Genomic DNA, 26,119 nt, shown 5'->3' on the forward strand with positions numbered 1-26,119 from the left:
AAAACCACTACTTCTTGATAGATTTGCTGACTTCTTCTCATCTCTAACCCTGTAAACATTGGAGTGAAGGAATTGATCCGTTAACTTCTCTTTTTCTCTCTTATTCATTCCCTACAGGATTTCTTCCAGTCTCATGGCTTTAAATGCTATCCATACTCTAATGACTCCTAAATGTGTACGGCACCTAGGATCTATTTCTTTATCTCCAGAATCCCCAGCTTGGCTAACCTTTTTGGATATCTAACATGAGTATCAAACTTAATGAGTACAGAACTCCTAATTTCCCTTCTCTAAAGCCCATGTATTCTACCATTTTTCCCATCTCAAAAAATGGAAACTTGATTTTTCCAGTTACTCAGTTCAAAAACCTTGGAGTCTTCCTCAGCTTATCTCTTTCTCGCACACCTCACATTTGATTAAATCCAAGACCAAATTATGAGGAACCTCCTTTCAAGCATTGTAACTGTTTCCTGCTTTCTCCACTGCCACCACACTGGTCCCAACCGCCGTGATTTCTCTTCTGAATTATGGCAGTAGGCTCCCAACAATTTTTTTTTTTTTTTTTTGCTTCCACCCTTACCATTTGTGTCATTTAATAGCTTATTATTTCTCAGCTACAACCCACTTTCCTATACCCCGTTTTGTGATGCTGGACCAAGACTCTACAAAATCACATTTTTCCTTTGCCAGCTCATTCCCCATGAGGCTTTCCAGTAGTGCCGGTGGAGCACTAGACAAAGACTGGAGAAGGAAGAGGGACCTTTTTTCTTCCTGTTGGCATCCTGTAGGTTTCCTGTCTCTTTGTGGTTCTTGTGTATGGCCCTAGCAGCAGCTCCTTTCCATAGCAGTAGCTGATTCCAATAAGCAGTTTTTTTCACTGCTTTCAAACCAGAACACTGACAAAAGATTCTTATTCTTGACTTTTAATCATTTGACATTTGGAATACCACAACAAACCAGTCTGAACACTGTAGCCCATTACACTGGCATAAAGTAGAAGAATTAATTTCTATGTGGCCATCCCAGATTCTTATGCTTTCTTCCTCTCTTTTCAGGCATTTTCTTCCTACATGGGCTTATTTTTCTACCTTGAATTTCTGTTTCAGTCTGTAACAACTATTTTTTGGTGATGCTCTTTCAGCTCAGGGAAAAAAAAACGGCTTATATTAATTAATTTGGTCAGTTGTTTGCCTCTTACCTGTTCAGGTGTGAAGGTGTTAGTGAAAGTGGTGATGATGGTGGAGCAGTTGGAATGTCAGGACAGGATATCCAGCCGGGCCTGGGGTCTTTGGGAAAGCATATGCAGTATTATAATCTAATTATATATTTAAATATTTATATTTGGAAAAATTTAAGGATTTTTCCTATTATGTTCACTATTCAAATTATAGGAAGCCAAGCTCAGCAACCTTTTTGTTTGTTCGTTTTTTTGTATTTTGGGGTTGTTTAGGATTTGTGGGAGATCTGTGATTCTTAGAGAAGGTCACACCCACCTTGACAAGAACATCAGAATCTGGAAAGGCAGTGACCCAAGAGATCTTAATGGTTGTTAAAGAGGTTAAAGGGTTTAAAAAAAAAAAAAGTCTGAGAAATTCTACTTTACATCGGCCTTTTTCCCCATTTTGGTACCCCCTCCTCCTGTTTTGGGTGATGTGATGTTTCTTGGTTCCAAGGCCCTCTGATTCCTACTCTTCAATCCCCAGTGTTTACCTTTTCTTCTTAAAATGATAATAAGTCATTTGATGAGTGGTTCTTTGTTGAAGTATTAATGGTTGATAGTGTGTTAATGTGCCCCCCCCAACAGTGGTTTTACTGGTACTACCTGAAGGAAATGAAGTCCTTTAGCAAATTAGGATAATTTGTGAAGTGCTTCAGCAAATTAAAATAATTCTCTACCTAAGGAACTGCAGACACCTTGACTATTTTGGTGGTCTTGGGGAGGCATTTTAAGCAAAGGATTAGAAAGGAATCTTTATTTTTTTTTTAAAGATTTTATTTATTTGAGAGAGAGAGTGAGAGAGAAAACAAGCACGAGCAGTGGGGAGGGAGAGAGTGAGAAGCAGATCTTCCCATTGAGCAGGGAGCCCATGTGGGGCTTGATCCCAGCACCCTGGGATCACGACCTGAGCTGAAGCCTGACTCTTAACCAACAGAGCCACCCACGCACTCCTAAAAAGTAATCTTTAGTGTTGTTTCTATCACACCATTTGTATGTATAGTTATTCCTAGAGGCCACAATAATGACAGTTTTTACAAAACTAATGGGAAACAGACTATTTTTCCGAATTGCAAAGCCCCAACTACTTCTGTCCTCTAAGACCAGAGGCTCTTAGGAGGTTGTCTCCTTCTGGGGTTCCATCTCATCTCCTCATTGCAGCAAATTCTGTGAAACGAAAAAACTGTACTTTTTCAAATATTTGCTAGATAATAAGTGTGCCTGATAGCAGTAAAAAGCCCAGAAGGCAAAGGGTTCATAATACAATTTCTCATTAGATGAAAAAGTTTTCTCATTAGAAGCATTGTGCTACCGTGCAAGAGCTTTCCGTTATTATTTGTTCGAACATAATTCTTATTAAAGAAATGTTTGCACATAGAGGCTTAAAGCCCTAGAAGATTGAAACCTCTGGTTATTAGTATTTACATTACTTGACCTCTGCTGCACTTAATCCTGTCCTGTGGTTTTCTGCTCCCCTGAAATTCTTTTCTCCCTTGTGTCCCAATCTTTGTTACTAGCTTCCTTTGGTGGTTTTCCTTTCATCTATCCCCTTAATGTTGGTGTTCCCCATTGTTGCCTCTCAGCTCTCTTTATTCTTGCGTTGGCCTTCTTTTGGGGAAAAACAAGCATGGTTTTTTGGCATTTGTAATACCACAACAACCCAGTCTGAACAATGTAGCCTGCTACATTAGCATAAAGTAGAATAATCAGTTTCTATATGGCCATCCCAAGTTTTTATACTTCACCCTCAGCCATAGCAACCTCTAGTACAGATCTATCCTGGGCCTTGGTCCTCTTCTGTGCTTCAGACAACCGTGTGTCAACCGGCTGTCTCTAGAAGCTCCTCACATTCAATATGTCCCCAAAGCGAATTAATCAGATCTACCTTGTCCCTGTAGCAGTGATTAGCACCATCCATGCAGGCAGGGGCTACTGACCTTTAAGTCACCCTTGCACCTCCTCACTCCATCATCCATATCTACTCAGCTGTCGCTATTACTTTCACGTTATTGATGAACTCTGTCTTGTCTCATTATTTCCGCTGTCACTGGGCCTCGTTCAGGCCCTGACATAACAGTTCCTTGCCAGAGCTCAAATGGGGTCCTAAGATCTTCCTTCAATCCATTTTACCCCCTACCATACATATTTGTCTTCTAAAATCCAACGTTAGAATTTTGCCTGGCTCCTCATTACTTTCTTAATAAGTCACAGCTGATCACCACCACCCCACTGCTCCCCCCCATTTGCCTCAAACTCCACCATCACTCCCCAAAGACCATGCTCACCAGGGCCTTTGCATACATGTGATGCCTTCTGCCTAAATTGTCCTCCTCCTAGTTTCTTACAAGGCTTAGCTTTCAAAAGGCTGGACTCTGCCTTTTTTATCTTTTTGTTTGACACAGAGTCAGTCTTCAGCAAGTAACTGGGTTATTATGTGCCATTCTGGTAAAATGCTCTATTCTAACTTAAATTAAATCACCATAAATTAAAAAAAATAGACCAAAGATTCATAAGAGAACTGAAAAATAAGGATAAGAGAAAACCAGATGCTAGAATCTGCAGGGAATTTCCACTAACTGCAGTGAGGAGGGAATTGCATTGAGAGTCATAATCCTAAACTAAGACTGCTGAACCAGAATAGCACAGAAATCTGGGAAGAAGATGGGAAAAGACTATGAGTCAACCCCACTCTATCTACTAGCAAAGAAACACAGAAAATCCCAAAGTCATGTGAACCCTTCTTAGCTCGATAGTGTCATGCCAGCCCTTTTCCCCAGCAGTTCTTTTCTTCCTTCATCCACTTGGGAACCATACTTCACAAGATATACAACTGCCATGCGTAGAGAGTGACAGGGAGATGCAGTGGTACTTTGCACACGGTGATGTGTAAGAGCTTTAGGAAGATGTTCAAGGAGGAAGGATATAAGGAAGAAGTCTAAGAATAGTCCAGCTGGAGATGCAATTTTTACCTCCATCATTGGCTGGAGAAGAACTGAAGCCTGTGTATGACTCCCTAGCAGTCAGAACAGTTGGAGTAAAAGATCCTTCCCTAATCCAGCAGAACCATGAGGTGAATGCTTGCAAGACACTAAAAACCAGGCTCAGAGCTCAACAACCAGGCTCAGAGCTCAACAGTTTGGTGTTCTCTGTAAGTCTCAATCCAAGAAAGAAAATGTAGAAATACCTGAATGATCAGTAACTGTGGGTTAGAAGACACCATGCACCCATTCTGTAGTCAGATATTGTTCTGGATCAGGTTTTATGATTCTCTCTCTCTCTCTCTCTCTGTTTACTGTTTAAGAAAAATAAGTTTGAATGTTAAAAAATTTGGTATAGATCTCCCTGAAACATTCTGCAACATGAGGGAAAGCAATTTAAAGACCTAGAGGGGAAAAAAAACAAATTTTCCAAAGGGAATAAAAGAAGAACTTCCAAAGTCTTTTTTCCAAAGTCCGAATTTCAATATAAATTCAATATGAATTTACCTACTCAGGGCAAGGAGCATTTAGGAGAACTGAGAATGAACTGAAAAGGGAGATAGCTGGGAGCAGGCAGAATTGCAAAGAAAGCAATAAATTTCACATTGGACGCAGCAAAGAGCAGAGTTACAGTGCAGAAAGTAAAGTTTATAATATTTCAACTTTAAGAATGTAGAGAAAAAAACCTAAAGATGAATATAATAAAACAAAAGATGGAGGAAAAAGAAAGGAGACCCAACATGTAGGTTATAGGTTTTCCAAAGAAAAATCAAGAAAGAAAAAATGAAGCCACCATCAGACCCAATTTATTTATTTATTTTAAAGATTTTATTTATTTGAGAGAGAGGTGAGAGAGCATGGGGAGAGGGAGGTGCAGACAGAGAAGCAGACTCCCTGCTGAGCAGGAGCCTGATGTGGGGCTCTATCCCAGGTCCCTGGGATCATGACCTGGGCCAAAGGCAGCTGCTTAACTGAATGAGCCACCCAGGCGCTCCTGTCAAATACCCTTCTTGAATTACTTGGATATTAACATGTTATATGTGTATCTGTACTGCAGCTAAACGGCAACTACAAAAGAATAAGAAATTTGTAGTATAAGAATAATAATTCAAAAGTAATTAAAAAATGCAGAGAGGTTGAAACAGTACACGTTTTAAAACCAGCTCTAGGGGTAGAGAGGAAAGACCTGAGTTGTAGTTCGATGACTTCTATGGTATGACTTCTGCCATCGTGGCTAATTTCAGACTACCAATGTGATGTCAAATGTGTAATCGGAAAGAAAGGTGTGCAATTGACTCTGACATGCCTTTAGGGGCTGGCTTCAGTTGGACCAGTTAGTTCACAATCTGGGGAAAAAAACTGTTAAGTTTCATCTCAGACCGTGTACCAAAATGAAATCTATACTCTTTTTATTAGCTTCTTAGGGCTACCACAACAAAGTATGCAATCTGGGTGGCTTAAATCAAGAGAAATTTACTCTTACAACTCTGGAAGCTAGCAGATGGGGAACAAGGTATGGGCAAGGCCATGCTCTTTCTGTGTTTCTAGAGAAGGGTTTTTCCTTGCCTCTTCCTCGCATCTGGTGGGGGCCCACAATCCTTGGCATTTCTTGGTTTGTAGACTCATCACTTCTATCTCTGTCTCCATTGTTATGTGGCATTCCCCCTGTGTGTGTCTGTATGTGTCTCTGTTTTCTCTTCTTATAAGGGTAACAGTCATTGGATTAGGCCACATCCTGATCTGCTGTGACCTAATTTCAATTTAATTAATTACATCACAAAAACCCTATTTTCAGACAAGGTCACTGTCTGAGGTTGTGGGTAGACATGGATTTGAGGGAGGGGTCAACATTATTCAACCCAGTGTAACACCAAAAATAGCATTGATGTGAATACTTAGTTTTTTCTGAGAGTGTATGCAGTACTTTCTGCTGGAAGAAATCATATAAGGATGTTTTATACATTTGAATCCAAAAATTTCTAATTTCTTCTGGTCAAAACATGAACAAAATTGAAAACCAACAAAAATTTGGTAAAATACTCATCAGGTATAAAAATAAAAAGGGTGAATCTCTTTCATATATAAAGATAGTGTGCAACTAGAAAAAGCACAGTCTCAGGAGATAATTGGATATGAGGGTGGAAAAGTCACAGAGGAGTAAATACAGATGGATGGCTTACGAAGTTAGAAGTGTTCAGCCATATTAATAATGAAGTACATTTACATTAAAGCAGCAGCACGCTATTTTTAACTATTGAAGTAGCAAAAATAAAGAGAAGAGGTAACAGTGATGGTGTATCTTCTCGTGGGAGAATAATGGGAGAGTGAATTAGTGCAACCTTTCTTCTAGAAAAACAAAAGAATTGACATGTATCAAGAACCTTAATGATGTTCCTCCCTTTTGAATTCGCAATAACACTTCTAAAAGTCAATCCCAAAGTAATAATCTTCAAATGTATAAAGCATAAAGAAGTAGAAATCAAAAAAAGTATCAAAGAATTAAGTATTATCTTGAGCAATTAGAAGCACTCTATTGTTGAGGATTTATTGCCGAGAATGTAATCCATTCTAGCTCGTTTAAGCATAAAGGGATTTATTTCAAAAGATTTTTGAGTTGTGGGGAGGATGGTGAGACACAAGGGAGTGAAGAAGAGCTCCAAAGCCCCATGGTTGAACTTGCCGTGCTCAGGGAGAGTGCAGAATCAGGAAGCCTCCTGCCACACTGAAGAGCCCCAGCTCCAACAGCTGGCTCCGCACTCCTCCTACTTGAGCCACAAGCTCACTTGAAACATGGACCCCGTCTCTCTCCTCCCTGAACTCTGTTCAGAATTCGAGACCCACAGATGCCTCCTTGGCCGAACCTACATCACAACTAGAACCCTGGCTGTAAAAAAGTCTGGGAAATGAATTTTAGCTTTCCAGCTGCTGAGTAGAGGAAGATACAGAAGGAGGCTGGAATGGATATTCTGTGACCCAGTCTGTATATTTGCCACACTCTAAACACCCAAAATACACGAAATGCATCCAGTGACTTTAAATGACTTTGGAGGGTCATTTAACTGAACCTGGGTGGTTCAGTCGGTTGAGTGTCTGCCTTCCACTCGGGTCATAGTCCCAGGATTCTGGGATCGAGCCCTGCATCAGGCTCCTCAGTAAGTGGAAGGTCTACTTCTCCCTCTGTCTACCACTCCCCCTGCTGTTCTCTTTCTCTGTCAAATAAATAAATAAATAAATAAATAATATATTTAAATGACTTTGGAAATATTTCTACTTAATTTTTTTTATTTAAAAAAGCATGAAATAGAAGCATATTTAATGTATAATCTCAATTATGTAAAAAATATTTGGAGACAAAACACTCTAGAGAAATACATCAATGCCTTAAAACTTGTGTGAGACTATGGGCGATTTTTACTTAAGTATACATTTTACTTTTTCTACAGTGATCTTAAAGTAATTTTATAGGCCTCATTCTCCATTAAAACAAGCAAACAAATGTTTGTTAACTAAGTGCAGGAGTCAGTGACATGAATGGACAGAAAATAAATATCCATTGTTATTTATTATGTGGTCTTAAGGTTTAAGGAAATCCAGAAAAAGATTGTTATGTTCCCTTTAGACTTGACTTTTTTACAGCAGTCATGAGTTGTGGTGCTGGTAGAAAAGTACAGATAGCACAGTTTAGATGTAAATTTAGATATAAATTTAGGTGTGTATGTGTTTGTCTATGTAATAAGTAAATAGATAAACATATATTTTATGTATATAGTATGTCAGTATTTATGTTCAAGTACATAACTTCTGTATTTGGGTTCTCTAGAGGAACAGAACCAGTAGAAGTTATAGATATATTTTTATAATTTTTATATGAAGAGATTTATCATAAAGAATTGGCGCTTGCAGTTATGGAAGGTAGAAAGTCCCAGCATCTGCCATCTGCGAACTGGAGACCCAGGCTGGTGGTGTAGTTCTAGTTCAAGTCGGAAGGACTAAGAACCAGGAAAACCGATGGTGTAAGATCAAACCCAAACCCGAAGGCCTGAGAAGTGGTGGAGTACATCACTGTGTGAGAGCAGAAGACTTATGTCTGTGCTCAGGTAGTCAGGCAGAGCCATGTTCTCCCTTCCTCTGACTTTTTTATTCTATTCAGGCCCTTGACAGGTGGATGAGCCCACCCACACTGGGGCTGGCAACCCGCTTTACTCAGTGTACCATTCCAGATGCTGAGCTCATCTGGAAACACCTGCACAGATACACCAAAAATAGTATTTTTTTTTATTTTATATATATTTTTTAAGAAATAATATTTAAAATATCTGGGCACCCTGTGACCCAGTCAAGTTGACATACAAAATAAACCACCATAACTATATAGAATCTTTTTTCATATTAATATAGAAAGAAACTAATTTTATTTATCAATAATAAATAAATCAATAAATATAACAATTGCTTGCAAAAAAAGTAAGACTTGGACATGCAGTACATATGGTCTTTTCCTAGGTAACTAGCAATAATACTACTTTTCTTTCACATTAAGAGCTACTTTAAGTTAAAATTCCATTGGTATTTTGAATGAATACCTTTTACTGTTCATCAACTGTGACAAAAATCATTTAAATTTTTCAGTGTCTTTTCTTTCTTTTCCTTAAATATTAGAGGTTTTGTTTTTAGAGAACTAAAGCTTTTCTAATGTAAATCAGTTTCTGAAATAAAACTACCCAAGTAGAACAAAAAGGTTTTTTTGTACAATTTTCCCTTGTGAGGAAGCGTCTCTTAACGAACTATCTATTTGGACCCTGCTTTCCAGCTCAGCATATGACCTAGCACAAGACTTTCCTCAGAGATTCTGACTTAGCTGCCTCCCCTCGTTACAGGAGACATCTTTCCGGGTGATGCTAAAAGGTACAGACTAACGTGAAAATAAAATTAACCCAATTACAGATGTATACTAAACTAATTTTTTCCTCCAAATTCATCCTTAATGTAAATATATTTGGTCTCATATCTTAACACATTGTGATTATAAAAGGCCTGCTATTAATGATTCCACTATATACACTGTTCTGTTTTTGTTTTTGTTTTTTTACTTTCCCATTTTTTAATGGTAGATGAAGAATGGTGGTATTAGCTATATTTTAGAGAGGTAGGAGAATGTCTGCTAAAAATTTTTTACTCAAAATACTTTGTTAGCACAGGCAGTGACTGAAGACAGAACTGGAAGAAATTGCTCTTCGTCCTGCATCTATTATAGGTGTAAGTAGGGAAAATGGTTTACTTTAATAGCTGATGCAATTCACTAACATGAGAATCACAACATGAAATGAAAATAGATGTTCTCTTTTCAACAACTTGTAATATAATTAACTCTTAGGCTCTGTTTTTACCTAGCCACAGAATCAACTGTTTTTGCAATGTACTGAGAGGTTTTGTTTAGGGCTGTTTGCAGTTCATGACTTGAAAGAATTTGGAGGTCAGATGCGATGAGTGTATAATTAGGTCTTGAAGTTGGGGAGAGCATGTGAGACACACCTTCTCACCTCCTCTTCTTTCTTATTTTCTTCACCTTGCTATTTCTCTCTCCATCTCTGTTTAACATGGCAGATGAATAATGGGATCAGTACTAGGGAGGGAAGAGAATTTTGTTCCTTTTCTCCTTTTGTATCTCAAACACTATGTCACACTAGCTCTTGATTGCTTGATCTTACCTTTCTATTTGTTTTTGGAAATATTTTTTATCCACTCCTCCTCTTGTCTGGTTGTTTCCCATTCTTCTCTTCACTGTTTTGTTTTTTCTTTATTCCACATCTGCCCTCTTGCCTCATCTTCTCTTTTCCCAGCGATGGTATAAATTTCAGAGTTAGAGCATAGGAGCAAGGATGAGCAGGGTGTGTGTCTGAAAGGACTGTGTGCTGGGGCGCCTGGGTGGCTCAGTGGGTTAAAGCCTCTGCCTTCGGCTCAGGTCATGATCCCAGGGTCCTGGGATCGAGCCCCGCATCGGGCTCTCTGCTAGGCAGGGAGCCTGCTTCCTCCTCTCTCTCTCTGCCTGCCTCTCTGCTTACTTGTAACCTCTGTCTGTCAAATAAATAAAATCTTAAAAAAAAAAAAAAAAAAAAGAAAGAAAGAAAGGACTGTGTGCTTCTCCAGGAAGACTGGCATCCCAAGCAGAGTCCAGCTTGATGCTGGGAGGTAAATTAAAAATGGCTGAATGTAGTTGTGCCTGCATGTGATATTTTGGGAATCATGCCATTTCCATATTTCCAGTAGGAAGATCCAGTACACTAAAGGTACTAAGAGAAGAAGGGGCCCAAGGTTGGGAAAAGGCAATTATTAATAACTGGGACATGAGTAGGAATCACAGACTTGAGTATTGGTGTCCAAAAAACCAGAAATACCAGACTGAGCCCCAAGGACCAGACAAAGATCAGCCATACCACCTTAGAGACAGCTTCTGTGAGGATCCAGAAGGGAGAGGCCTTCTGAAAGGGCAGAAACCAGCTCTGAAGGAATTTTGCATTTTAAATGGATGGAATACTTACCCCAAAGACTGTTTTACTTCCAAAGATACTTAATTACTTTTAATGATAAATAAAAGGTTTTCTCTTGTCATTAATAAGAATGGGAGCCTCAGAATAAGGTGAAGGCAAGATGAGGGCGGGTTGGGGGAAGGGAGGGAAGCCAGACCTTCTGAATTGTGTGCAGATTTTATCCTGCTGTTAGAGGTGTATGTGGAGGATGGAAATCGTTATGTTAATAGAGGTCAACTCAGAATGGTGAAATGGTTGTGTGATTATTGTTTTATTTTTCTTCTCTATCATTTAACATGTATGTACTGAACATGTACTCTATATCAAGCACATACTGCTCATCTTTTTGTTCATCTGTATTTCCTAATTTATCTAGATTATACAATTATACAGTTTTGCTTTTGTAAAGAAAAAAAAATAATTAAATACTATTGTAAAATAAGTCTATCTGATTCACCCATTATGGCATTTGAATGATACACATCCCACCATGTGAGTTGTAAATCAGGTCTTGGAGTTGACTCTTCTGTTTCTGAATATACGCTTTGAGGTTGGTTGATTGTAAATTCCAGGCTTTTCACAACTCATTTTGTAGAGCTTATGCAGAGCTTAATTCCCATGCAGATCTTTCATTCACAATTTTAAATCTACCACGCTTTGATTATATACAAGTCAGCATTCTGTTTTGATCTTCGGAGGTAGAACAAGTTTGCGAATAGCATGATACCTTAGTACTCGAATGATCATACCCAATCTGGTTGTTGATTCTATTTTTGAGATGATAATCTCTCTATATGATGGATGTTCACCAGACCAAAAACAGAGGGTGTTCTTTGCAAATGAATGATGTGCATATTGACATGACTCCGGCAGCCTGCAAAGGTAGCCTTTGCAAGGTACAAGGTACAAGTGATGCATTAATAGTGAGATACTTTCATTTGCTTTCCCAGAGCTATCAAATACACTCTCTAGCAGCTCTCGGAATTTGTAAATGATTGGTTAGTGATTATTTCATTTTTAAAAATTCTCATTAAGAAGACTGCCCGGAGACTCCTGGGTGGCTCAGGTGGTTGGGCTTCTGCCTTCCGCTCAGGTCGTGATCCCAAAGTCCTGGTATCAAGTCCCACATTGGGCTCCTTGCTCAGCAGGGAGTCTGCTTGTCTCTCTGTCTGCTGCTCCCCCTGCTTGTGCGTTCTCTCTTTATCTCTCTCTCTTTCCCTGACAAATAAATAAAATCTTAAAAAACAAAAAAGATACCCCGAATTAGTTGCATTTTTTTGCTTGGATTAGCCAAATATTCAATCTGCCAGATCACCCAACTAAAGGCTGGGTGGGTGAAACACTAAGTCATCTTTCGTTTCTTCAGATTTAGTCATGGCTGCACAGTGATATCAAATGTCTGTCCTGGCTGTTAAGTGTAGCTGACCCACCCCCTCACTCCTACAGATACTGAGGGGAGAAGGATCTGCACCTTCATACCCTTCTTGCATTTTCGGTTTAGTTTATGTCAGAAAAGAGAAATTTGACTTATTTTCTAATATTTGAATTGAGAAATAATCAAAGAGATAGACTCTAACTCTAGAAATACAGTAAAATTACTACATGATTTAGATTTATGATGATTTTATAGGCAAAAATTTTTAATTAAATAATAATTGAATAATGGAATCTACCATTAATTAAATGTGATAGCTGGAACAAATGTGTAGTATATTAAAAATGTTCATGCAAATGTTAATAGTTCCATTAACTGCTTTAAAATTATGTTATGGAGGACATAAATTCTTTATGATTAAATAGAGATGATGCATTTTATAATATTTTGGAGAAATCTCATTCTTTTATATTTAGCTTTTTTCTTTTTGACTATAGAAAAGAGAGATTCTTTTATATTCTTTCTACTCTAAATAGATCTCTGATAAACTACATGAAAGGGACCATTTTCACTTACCTGACATTTATTCTTTCCTTATTTCTGAGTGTTTACTGACATTTTGGAATATCAGTAACATTTAGATTTTTTTCACAAAATAATCACAAATGACAAGTGAATATACAGTTACATGCACCTCAGTATTCCAGAAATGTCTGTGTAAATGCATGTGAGGCATATCCTGCCTAGCAAGTAACTAACTTGCTTCCCTGGAGATGGTGTTCATTTTTCTAGAGGTTCTGTAGGAACTGGTTTCTCATCACTTGTTCTTGCAAAGAGAGGAAGAAGGATGATGATGATTATATGATGATGGCGGTGGTGATGATGAGAGTGATGGTGATGGTGATGTTGGTCACCACGTTGGTGATAGTGCTTGTGATGATGATGAAGATAACAGTAAGGGTGATGATGGTGATGATGGTAATGATGAAGATGATGATGATGGTGTGGTGATGAGGATCATGGTATTGATGGTGTTGATGATAATGGTAATAATGATGATAGTAGGGATGGTGAAAGCTAAAAATTTTAAGAATTTTTATGTGCCAGGTACTCTTCTAAGTGCATCACACATATGAACTCACATGGTCCTCACTGTGATCCTGTAACTATGTGCTCTTATTTTCTCCATTTGTTTTCAGATGAGAAAATTGAGGCACATAGGGATGAAGTAACTTGTTTAAGATTGTAAAGTTTACCTGTGGAAGAGACTGAACATGCAGTCTTCTCAAAGTACCTTCCCATAACTGGAAGTCACATTTGAGGCCATCATCTATATCAGAGATTTTTGTAAGATACAATTATAGCAAAATCAGTGGGCTTCTAAAATGCAATCTATTTTTTAAAATACAAGATTATTGCTTTATGCCAACGTTGCCATAATTTTTTTACTTAAATGTATGATATTCCACAAATTAGAATATAACTCAGTTAATTTTATATGTCTCAAAAATGAGTCAATATCTGTTTTTAAAGTTCAGTGTAGCTTTAACTTGACATTAAAATTTGGAGAAATGAATATAATTGCTATTTAAGAACTATGAAAGGGAGAAATCATAAAAGGACACATGGTCAGGAAAACGAGTATAATTTTATTTTTCTGGAAAAAATGAGATTTTTCTAAATGATTCCCGAGATTAAAAATGATTATATGATTTTTGGAGGGTTGAAGCTTGTCAGAAATTACCATATCCTATTTACAAGAAAATGAACTAGTATCTAATGAGGGATGTATAGTTAGGAATGTTATTCAGTTCCTAATTATCCATTTTCTGATCTAAGGCAGAGTAATAGTTTGCATAAAAACCAGTGAAAGAAAATGTTGATGAATATAAACACAATCAGAAGTATCTTTTATATTATCTTAGTATTCTTGAAAGAAAAAGCATTTTGTGTTTTTTTTTCTATAGCATGTTTTAGAGTGAATTAAATGCATTTTGTGACAAAGATGCAAAAATGCTTAGAAATTTACTCATTCCTTTATGTATTTATTCATTAAACATTGAATGCCTACATTTGTCAGGCATAATATTAGGGAACCCAAAGATAAAGGACATTTGCCTTTTTTGAAAGAATTCAGTTAAAGGAGCCATGAAAATTAAAGAGATAATTTCATGACAAGATGATAAGTACCTTGATAAAAATGAAGTGCTAAAAGAATATAAGTTAAGTACCTAATCCAGGCTTGGTGCCACAGAAAGCTTTCTATAGCAGATGCCTTGAGTTGAGTACTAGAAGATTAATGAATTAGGGTCAAGGGGGTGTTCACATCAGACAGAGAAAGTAGCATGTGGAATGCTTTAGAAGCATGGGTGGGCATGACCTGTTTGAGGAACATGAAGTAGTTAGGTGGGGAAAGGGTAGAGAATAATGATGAGCAAGAGCAAAAAGAGAGGCTGGGGTTGTAGGACCAGGATTATATCACAAGCTGAGGACAGGCCATTGAAGAACGGCCCTTTGATGGGTAGTGACATGATCAAATTGGGACTTCAAACAGTTATGTGGGAGTCTTGAGAAGAATGTTTTGGAAACTAAGAGATCAGTTTGGATGCTGTTGGTATGATCAGAGGAAAGTTGATGATCTGAAATAAAACTGTGGCACTGAAGATATGTATTAGTTCGGGTGGGTTAACTGTTGTAACAAACTATGAAGTATTCTCACTCAAGTACAATGAGGGTATACAGGGAAGGTGAAGAGTTTGTTCCACGCTGTCTTCCATCCTGTGGTTCCACCATTCTTCTAGAGCCAAAGAATCCTGGACTGTACCCTCTTTATTCTGTGTTACTGTCAGGGGAATGACCAGAGCAAATTTGGATTTGGGGAAGAGATTGTAGGGTCCAGGCTGAAAGTGTCCTACAGAGGTTCTGCCCAGAATTTAGTCACATGAGAGAGTCTGGGAAGTAGTCCTTCTGCATGCCCTGGAAGAAAACAGACTGGGTTTGGTAAGCACATGCCAATATTTAACTGTTTCTGACCTGTAGAATGGCAATTTCATGTAGCTTAACCTATAAGTAATAGGGTTAGAGAAATGGGAAAGTAGACTCAAGATATTATAAAAGGGTAAGTAATGAACTGGGTATAGAAGCAGCAAGAAAGGGAAGACTTGTTAGCTGGGCTGAGTCATTGGTGGAGGGTTGTCCTATTTGTTCAGATAAGGAATGTGGTTGTTACAAAAGATACTGGAGGGAGATGCTTCCCACAGTTCTCCACAGTACTTGCTCCCTTGTTTTCATAAGACTTCTGCTAAAATATAACTATAAGTAGCAATATCACAACCCTCTTATTTCTTGTTACTCTACTTTATTTCTTCATGACCTTCCCCATATATTGTCCTTTTCTGTTTGTTTGCTTATTGGCTGTCTCTTCTCACCTGCATGAAAGCTTTAAGAGGGCATAGACTCAGTCTATATCGTTCTCTTTCTATATCCCACAGTGCGTAGAGCAATGCCTGTCAAATAACAGGTACTCAATAAATAGTTGTTGAATGTGTAAATGAATCAAAATGGAAGTTGCCAGCAATCTGTTGGTTATAGTAAGTGTTAATATTTATTGCATGCTTACAGTGGAACAGACACTGTTCTGAATACTTTTTAAAAAATATTTATTTATTTGAGAGAGAGAGAGTGGGAGGAGGGGCACAGGGAGAGGGAGATTGAGTCTGAAGCACACTGTGTGCTGAGCACGGAGCCCTCCTTGGGGCTTGAGCTCATGACCCTGAGATCAAATACAATACAATCAAAATGGAATGAGCCATTTTGACTTAAGCCAAAACCAAGAGTTGGAGGCTTAACCAACTATGCTACCCAGGTGCCCCTTGAATACTTTTCAAGTATTAATTTATATAATAAAATATTCCTGTGAACTAGATACAACTAATAACTCTGTTTTACAGATGAGGAAATTGAGTACATACCACTTAAAAAACTTAACTCACATTAGTAAATTAGAGGTGAAATTCAAATCTAGGTGTTAAAAGGCTTCAGTTTTAACCGTGGTGCTTTTCTGCCATGTAATTTTGGGATGTTAAACAGCTAGACTGGACATGGAGATTAGGAAGTCATCAATATGAATTTAGTTGTGAACGAAGTTTAGCCTGCCCCTTAAATTAATTTGGAACTCCTATTCTGTATCTGCCATAGAGTGTAATGTTCCTTACCCTCTTTGGGGAATTTCCATTAGCTTAAGTTTATATAATCATTGTTTTATTCCAGTTAAATTGTTGCTTAAATTGCTTAAATTGCCATCAGATTCCTTGTCTCCTCATCTCATCTCCTGTGATGGCTCCTCTCTGTCTGCTCCACATCATGCCAGACACGGATTAAAAGTCTCTTTCCTTGATTTTTCCAGAATACCAATTTCTAAGGGCATTATGTATAGGTAGCAAAATTTATAGAAGGTTTGAAGTGGGAGGGGAGTGCCTGAAAAACCATCAAGCAAAGAGCATAAAAACTACATATCAGGCACATATCCTTCCTTCCTTCCTTTCTTTCTTCCTTCCTTCCTTTCTTTCTTTCTTTTTTGTCTAAGATTCTACATATTTGAGAGAGAGAGAGAGAAAGTACTAGCAGGAGCAGAGGGAGAAGGAGAAGCAGGGCTCGATCCCAAGACCTTGGGATCATGACCTGAGCTAAAAGCAGACACTTAACCAACTGAGCCACCCAGGCACCCTTAGGCATCTGTTTTCTTAAAATGTTTTCACTACCCCATCACCAAGAATCACAGAGTCCAACCTGTGTTCGTCTAGTTTCTAACCTCCCAGGATGTCATTACCCCTTCTCCCTTCATCCCACCTTTCCCTTCTCCCTGCCCTCAAATTCCTGTTAACTACTTGTGCAGAAGAACTTGGTTATCACTTAGTTCCTTTTCTACTATTGGGACATGCTCTTGGGACTCCACAGCCCACACCCAAAGCAACCACTATACTTAAACAAAGAGAATTCTTTTTCCACGAGGGATTCTAGTGTGTGTCATTAAAATATTTTTTACCCATTACCAGTTTGAGTCCTAGTTTAGGTAATGAAAGTGAACAAATCTCCCAGAAAGTATGGGAGATTTAAGAAGAGTTCAACTGTGGATGGAAAGAAAGAGATCAGGAAGTAGCTATAGAAAGATGTACTTTTGAGGGAATTTTTGTTTGTTGTTAGTTTTTTGTTTCCAGTTAAGGAGACTTAGGCAAGAGCCTATGTCGGGGGAAGGGCCAGTGAAAAAGAGTGAATGAAGGTAAAGGCGATAAAAGAAGGATAATGTAGCCAGAGAAGGTGCAAAGGGTCGGAACCCAGATCACAGGTAAATTAATTTATATAAGACAAGAGAGATCTGTCTCCCCCTCAGAGGAAAGCTGCACAGTATAACTAAAAGAGCACTGACTCAAAAATCACATTGTGCTGAGCGGGAATCCAAAATCTGCATTCAGCATCGTAGCTGTGAAAATTCACTTGAGTGCACGACCACTCTTACCCTCCGTTTCCTCAACAGCGGAAAAGGCATAACACCCTCTTCACAGAGTTACTACAAGGCTTAAATAAGATAACCTGTGTTAAGCAAGAATCTTATAATAGAATGTATTGATTATTCCTGTGATTTGATTATAGGTCTTCTGGTTTTTTTCTCCCACTCTCACTAGTGTCATAAATAAACAAATCTACTACATATTTTTTCTTTATCTGCTTCAAAGGGATTTGTGATTCCATGGTCTCATCTTCATTTGGAGTTTGGAATAAATTTGACATCAGACTTGTTGCCAGTAGGCCAAATCTGGCCATCATAATTGTTTTGCTTGGCTATTACCTTGTTTCATTTTTACTCTGAAATTCTTTAGATGAGACATGTACATTCCATTTTCAGACCCACACTCTCTCGTCTTAGGCCTGGTCCTTCACATATTATCCCAATCTGCTGGGCCCCTGGGCACAATTGAGTTTTTAACCCATGATCTAGACTGATTTCCACAGAAGTAGCACATGCCACTGAAAATTTCCATGTTACTAAATGTTCCAGGAGTATCTTCTGTCTTTACTTCCCTTGATCTCTCCTCATCATTTCTCACTATTGATAAACTTTGGTAACTCTTTACTCCTGTTATTGAAGATTCTTCTGGCTTTTCTCTCACCTCCCTGCCAACCTACCCTTTGCTACAACTCTGCCTCCTTTGCCCACCATTTCAATGCTATAATTTGTCAGTTGTTTGCATGCTGGCACATGGCTCTTCTAGGTGATCTCATGTCTGGGGTTCAGCCTGTCCAAAACTGGTCAATAATATTTCCTTCAGACTACCTTCTCCTGTTGTATTACACATCATCATGAAAGGAACCACCAGAAGTCCAAGCCACCCGGGCCCCCAAACTAAAATCACTTTCACACCTAGATGGGATACATATTTAACAACTGGTACAGAATTCACAGCAAACCAGAACGGACACTGCCCTATGTTCCTCACCATTGCTTTCCAGCTGAAGATCAGCCTTGCTTGTCCCCATCACCATAGTCAGCTTTTTCTTCCTCCCCTATAGCCTGAGTGGTGAGACACTCCCTAACCGTTTCTTTCAAAGACTAATGAATGCTAATTAGTCTCCCTTTTCCCATATGGGTAAAATATCAACCTTGATTAGCAGTAGATCATTCTTTTATCCTGTTCTGTCCCTCATCTCTAACTATTCCCAAGGCTCTAAATCTTCACTGTATTAAATTGTTTACATTTCCCTGAATACCACCTTTCTCACCTCTGTGCCTTTGCCCACAATACTCTGTCAGACAAGCATACTTTCCCCCTCAACTCTGTTTACACAGCTCATTCTACTCATTCTTCAAAATTCAGTTCAGATTATATCCATCTCTGAAAGGCCTGTCTTAATTTCTCTCCTCTTAGCAATGTCCTCAATCTAGGTTTGGAAACCCCCCTGTGAAAATATTTTAAAACTTTGCATTCTTAGGGCATATTTTAATATGTACAATGTACAAATGGAATAGCTTGGTAGAATGTGTTGTTTGCGATCTGGTAAAGTATTTTCCTGTGGAAGAGCCACCCCCATAGGATGAGAAGGTACAGGGGAGGAAGGTATTGTGGACCAACACAAAATTTTCATTGACAAAGGAAAAGGAAGCAACAGCTGGGTAAACAAACAGCTGCACAAAGAGATAGAAAAATGACAGTGAATGACCATGAATCTGGCAAATGGTCCAAAATATTAGAAAAGCAAGTAAATAATATGCGGAAATGAGTTGACCTACTGGAAAATTGCTGAAACATTTGAACAGGAAATAAATAATAAGGAAAATGTTCAAATAAAATTATTATAGAGGAAAACATTGGAACAAATAATCTATGTAAGAGAAATGAACTTTTAATGAAATAAACTTAACAGAAATTAATTTGAACATTTGTGCCTTTTAAAATAAATGTGTTTTATACTGCAAAGAGTATATCATAATATTATTTAAAACTTAATGAATTAAATAACCCACTCCTAACTTTTTGTTGTGTTGGAAAGAGTGAACTAGAAATTCATGATTGTTTTTCTTCGCATTTATGTGAAAACTAAGGAGACTGACCTTTCTAAACAAAATATTTAATAACTCAAGTAGCAACATAAATATATCACCTTCTAAAGAATGAGAGCATTCCAGACACAGTTAAAGTTTTCCTTGACCCTCTACCTGCACCCCCCATACCCAGTGCTCTCCCTAGAGATAACCATTGTTTTCAGCTTAATGTGTATCCTTCCAATATTTTCCCATGCATTTACACATGTACATGTAAGTATAGAAAATATATATCTTTATCTTGAGTGATAATACACTATGTAAATTTCAGTATTAATTCCAAAACTTTTTTGTTTTTTATATAATATTTTGTTTTGGAAATATTTCCATGTCAATACAAATGGAATTGTGTTGTTAAAAGAATTGCCATAAATTATAGTATAGAATTGCCATAAATTATAGTATAGATGTAACATTATTGGAGATGGACATTGAGGTTGTTTTGAATTTTCTGTACACTTCAGCAAACATTCATGAGTATATACTTAGTGCCGTATGCCAGGCACCATTCTTGATGTTGTGGATCTATCAATAAACGAAATCCTCCTTGTAGACATTCAAAAAGATACAAACAATAAAAAAAAGACATGCATGTATGATAAAATGTCATGTAGTGGTAGGTAGGATGAAGAAATGCAACAAAGGTGAGAGATGGGGTGGTCAGAAAAGGCTTCTCTGAGGTCAAATATAGTAGCCAAGATCAACGAGAAGTGAGAGGTTATTCTGTAAATATCCAAGGGACCTGCTGAGAAATGGAAGTGCTGAGTCAGTGAGTGTTCATATTGAAAATGCCAAAATATCTTCTGAGCTGTTTGAAATAATTCCTGCTCCAATTTGAAACATAAAAGTACTTACTTCTTACACTCTAGTATGTATTATCATGTTCTTTAATTTCTACCAATTGGATATGTGGAAAACTGTAATTTTCCTGTTGCTTTAATTGGTATGATTTTTAAAATTGTTATAAATTTATAATGTTAATGCTGGTGAGATTGTACACATTTTAATATGTACGTTGGCCCTTTAAATTTCTTCATCTCAGACTTGACATTTCTATGTCATTGTCTGTTTTTCTCTTCCGTTACTTGCTTTTATTTTTTAAAGATATTTATTTATTTGAGAGAGAGAGAAAAAAAATAGAGCATGAGCAGGGGGTAGGGGTAGAAGGAGAGGGAAAAGCAGACTCCTCACTGAGCAGGGAGCCCGATGTGGGGCTCCATCCCAAGACCCTGAATCAAAGGCAGACACTTAACTGACTGAGCCACCCAGGCTCTTGTGTTATTTGTATATTACTGTTTTTTAGTGGTATTATTTATTTTAATCATGCTAGAAAAGAGAATGGTACTTAATATCCACCTCGCTTTCTTTTGTGTGTGTGTCTGTGGTGTATGTTTTAGACATAATTGACTTTTTAAAAAATTTTTCTTTATTTTTACTTTTGTCCAAATTTTTAATTTAAATTCCAGTTAGTAAACATGCAGTGTAACATCAGTTTCTGGTGTCGAATTTAGTGATTGGTCACTTACAACACCCAGTATTCATCACAATAAGTGCACTCCTTAATGCTGATCATCCAACTAGCCCATCCCCTACTCATCTCCCCATCTCACTTTCCTTATTTGTACCTACTTTACATTGGTTTTAAAACATATACATCTGTTCTCTGAATATTGCTTTTCTCCCATTCACTCTGTTTTCTTCTTTGGGAACTCTTCCTACACATGTTTTGGATCTTTTTATTCTATCTTCTCTGTCTCTTAATAACTCTCATGTTTTCTACCCAGGTGTCATTCTGGGTAATGTCTTTAGATTTATCTTTCAATGCATTAATTCTCTTTTTGATTCTATCAAATCTACTGTTTAATCTTTTTGTAAAATATTTATTTTTAAAGGCTGTCTTTTTCAGTTTCAGAATTTCCTCTTGGTTCTTTATCAAATCTGCCTGGTCTTTTTATATGGTGTTTTATTTTATGATTCTGATTTATTTATGTTGTCAGTTTTAAAACATTTTTATTCAACTTATTTAAAATAAAAACAAACAAACCAGTAAACAAACCACTTCTTCCATCCCTGATCCCTCCCCTCTTGCAACCACCAATCTGTTCTCTGTATCTATGAGCTTGAGTTTTTTGCTTTTCCTTAGATTCCACATATAAGATCATATGATATTTGTCTTTCTTTGTCTAACTTATTTCACTTAGTGTAATGCCCTCGGGTCTCTCCTTGTCTCAAAGAGCAAGATCTTATTTTTTTTTATGGCTGAATTATATATGCATTATTATATGTAATATGATTACACAATAACTTTATCCATTTATCCATTGATGGACACTTAGGTTATTTTCATATCTTGGCTACTGTAAATAATGCAGCAGTGGTCATGGGGGTATATATATCTTTTTAATAGTTTGGTGGTTCTATTTTTATTTTTTTTAAGAACCTCCATACAGTCTTCCATAGTGGTTTCACCAATTTATACTCCCACCAACAGTGCACAAGAATTTTATTTCCTCCACATTTTCACCAACACTTGTTATCTCTTGTCTTTTTGATAATGGTCATTCTATCAGGTGTGAAGTGATATCTCATTCTTGTTTTGATTTCATTTCCCTAATGATTAATGATGTTGAACATCTTTTCAGGTACCTGTTGGCCATCTCTAAGTCTACTTTGAAAAATGTATATTCGGATCGTCTGCATGTTTTAAAATCAGATTTTGTTTTTTTCTACCAAGGTTATAAGTTCTTTATATATTTTGGATATTAGCCCATATCAGATAAATGATTTGCAAATACGCTCTCCCGTTCAGTAGATTGCTCTTCATTTTGTTGATGGCTTCTTTTGTTGTGCAGAAGCTTTGTAGTTTGATGTAGTCCTACTAGATTATTTTTGCTTTTGTTGCTTTTGCTTTAGGTGACAGATTCAAAAAATCATCAACAAGACCTATGTCAAGGAGCTTATTTCATGTTTTCTTCTAGGAGTTTTATGGATTCAGGTTTTAAGTTCAAGTCTTTATTTCATTATCTTATTAATTTTATGTATGATGGAAGATAGTGGTCCAGTTTTATTCTTTTGCATGTAGCTGTCCAGTTTTCCCAATAGCATTTGTTGTAGAGACTGTTCTTTCCCTATTATATGTTCTGGATTCCTTTGTTGTAAATTAATTGACCATGTATGCATGGGTTTATTTTGGGGCTCTTTATTCTGCTTCATTGATCTCTGGGTCTGTTTTTTGCCAGTACTATATTGTTTTAATTGCTGTAGCTTTTCTTTGAAATCAGAGCATGATGCATCCAGCCTTATTCTTCTTCCTCAAGATTACATGGCTATTTGGGGTCTTTGATGCTTCTGTACAAATTTTAGGATTATTTGTTCTATTCCTGTGAAAAATACCATTAGAATTTGATAGAGATTGCATTGAATCTGTATGTTGTTTTGGATAGTGTAGATATTTTACCAATATTAATTATTCCAGTCCATGGGCATGGAATATTTTTCCAGTTATTTGTGTCTTCTTCAGTTTCCCTCATAAATGTCTTGTAGTTTTCCATAGATCAGTTTTTCAATTTTTTGGATAAATTTATGCCTAGGTATTTTCTTCTTTTTGATGTGCTTGTAAATAGGATTGTTGTTAATATTTTTCTTTTAAATGGTTTTTGTTAGTGTAAGGAAATGCAATGGATTGTTATATATGGATTTTGTATCCTGCAACTTTACTGAATTTATTTGTTTCTAACAGTTATTTGGTGGAGTCTTTAGGGTTTATGTAGTTTCATGTCATTGCAAATAGTGATAGTTTTTCTTCTTTCTTTCCAATTTTGATGTCTTTTATTTCTTTTTCTTACCTATTTGCTCTGGCCAGGACTCCCAATGCTAATTTGAACAAAAATGGTGATATTGGGCATCCTGTCTTGTTCCTGATTTTAGAGATCAGGATTATTGGATTATTGAAAATGACATTAGCAGTGAGTATCTCATAATGGCCTTTATTATGTTGAAGTACACTCCCTCTATACCTTCCTTTTTGAGTTTTTATCATAAATGGATGTTGAATTTTGTCAAATGCTTTTTCTTCATCTATTGAGATGATCATCATATGATTTTTATTATTCATTTTATTAATCTGATATAGCATATTGATTGGTTTGCAAATGTTGAACCATCCTTGCATCTTCCACTCAGTGATATGCATTTAAGTTTCCTCTGTGTCTTTTCATGGCTTGATAAGTCATTTCTTTTTAGTGCTGAATAATATTCCATTATATGGATATAATACATTTTCTTTATCCATTCACCTTAGCAAATCATCTTGGTTGCTTCCAAGTTTTGGCAGTTTTGAATACAGCTGCTATAAACATGTTTGTGCAGATTTCTGCGTGGGTTTAAGTTTTTGATGCCTTTGGGAAGATAAAAAGGAGCAGGATTGCTGGATCACATAGGAGTGTTTAATTTTGTGAGAACCACTAAACTGTCTTCCATAGTGACTGTACCATTTTGTGTTCCCACCAGCAATGAATGAGAGTTTCTGTTGTTCCACATCCTTACAGGCATTCAGTTTTGGCAGAGTTCTAGATTTTGGCCATTGTCATGGATGTCTAGTAATGGCATCTCATTGTTGTTTTAATTTGCATTTCCCTGATGATATACAATGTGAAGCATCTTTCATATACTTATTTGACATCTGGTGAGGTGTCTGTTGAAGTCTTTGGCCCATTTTTAAATTGAGTTATTTGTTTTCTTATCATTGAATTTAAAGAGTTCTTTGTATAGTTTGGATAATAGTTCTTTATCAGCTGTGTCTTTTGGGCACATATTTCTCCCAGGGTGCAGTTTGTCTTCTTGTTCTCTTGATATTGTCTCTCACAGAAATGTTTTTAATTTTAATGGATTCCAGTTCATCAGTTGTATAGTTCATGGATTATACCTTTGATTTTGTATATAAAATATTATTGCCACAGCCAAGGTCACCTAGGTTCTCTCATTATTTATCTTAATGAGTTTTATAGTTTTGCATTTTACATTTTACATTTATGATCCATTTTGAGTTAATTTTTGTGAAGACTATCAATTCTCTGTCTAGATTCAACTTTTTGCCTGTGGATATCCACTTGTTTCAACACCCATTTTTTGAAAACATTATCTTTGTTCCATTGTATTTCCTTTGCTCCTTGGTCAAAGATAAACTGACTATATTTATGTGGGTCATTTCTGGGTTTTCTCTTCTCTTCCACTGATGTGTCTATTCTCTTGCCAATACCACATTATCTTGATTACTCTAGCTTTATAGTAAATCTTAAAGTTGGGTGGAGCCAGTCCTCCAAGTTTGTTCTTCTCCTTCAATATTATATTGGCTATTCTACATCTTTTTCTTCTCCACATGAATTTCAGAATTAGTTTGTTGACATACATAAAATAACCTTCTATGATTTTGAATGGGGTTGCATTGAATCTATAGATCATGTTGGGAAGACCTAGCATCTTGACAATATCGAGTCTTTCTATCCATGAACATGTAGTATCTCTCAAAACCTCATTTATTTAGTTCCTTGATTTCATTCTTCAGAGTTTGCTAATGTTCCTCACATAGGTCTTCTACATATTTTGTTAGATTTATACCTAAGTATTTCATATTTGAGGTTTGCTAATATAAATGACATTTTATTTTTTATTTCTTTTTAAAAAAGATTTTATTTATTTGACAGAGAGAGAGTGTGCACACAAGCAGGGGAAGCAGCAGAAGGAGAGAGAGAAGCAGGTTCCCCACTGAACACTGAGCCCAATATGGGACTTGATCCCAGGACCCTGGGATCATGACCTGAGCCAAAGGCAGATGCTTAACCAACTGAGCCACCCAAGTACCTTGTATTTTTTTATTTCAAATTCTACTTGCTTATTGCTTATATTTAGGAAAGCAACTGACTTGATATATTAATCTTATATCCTACCACCTTGCTGTAATTGCTTACTAGTTCCAGAAAGCTTTTTTTAAAATCCTTTCAGATTTTCTACATAAATATTGTATGACAATGACTATATTTGCAAAGACAGTTTTATGGATTCCTTTCCAAACTGTGTATCTTTATTTCATTTTCTTGTCTAGTTGTATTAGCAGTGACTTCCAGTATAATGTTGAAAAGTAGTTGTGAGAGGGGACATCCTTGACTTATTACTGATCATAATAGGTAAGTTTCAAGTTTCTCACCATAAAGTATGATGGTTGGTGTAGATTTTTTGGTAACTATTCTTTATCAAGTTGAGGAAGTTCTTTTCTATGCCTGGTTTAGCTACGGATTTTTAAAAACTATGCTTTCCCTGTCATTATTAGTTCCAACAAATCATTTTCCAATTGCTTCTCTTGTATATATTCTAGACAGGTAATTATATCATCTGCAAATACTGATAGATTCCCCCTTAAAGACATACTTG

General features: G+C 36.9%; 1 protein-coding gene across 3 annotated transcripts in view; it reads left to right on the top strand.

Moving 5' to 3' along the window:
• ST8SIA1 (ST8 alpha-N-acetyl-neuraminide alpha-2,8-sialyltransferase 1) overlaps nucleotides 1–26,119 on the top strand; it is a 138,938-nt gene that overhangs the window by 105,324 nt on the left and 7,495 nt on the right. The window contains exon 5 of one of the 3 annotated variants that reach the window (XM_032855293.1): nucleotides 13,296–13,375. The exons of the other annotated variants lie outside the window; for them this stretch is intronic. Coding sequence (XP_032711184.1) covers nucleotides 13,296–13,299 — 4 coding nt within the window. The 3' untranslated portion in view covers nucleotides 13,300–13,375. Of the gene's footprint in view, nucleotides 1–13,295; nucleotides 13,376–26,119 lie in introns of those variants that run through there. 3 annotated transcript variants of the gene reach the window in all.

The sequence above is a fragment of the Lontra canadensis genome, unplaced genomic scaffold, assembly GCF_010015895.1.
Source record: "Lontra canadensis isolate GAN:19392208 unplaced genomic scaffold, GSC_riverotter_1.0 scaffold9, whole genome shotgun sequence".
Taxonomy (NCBI): domain Eukaryota; kingdom Metazoa; phylum Chordata; class Mammalia; order Carnivora; family Mustelidae; genus Lontra; species Lontra canadensis.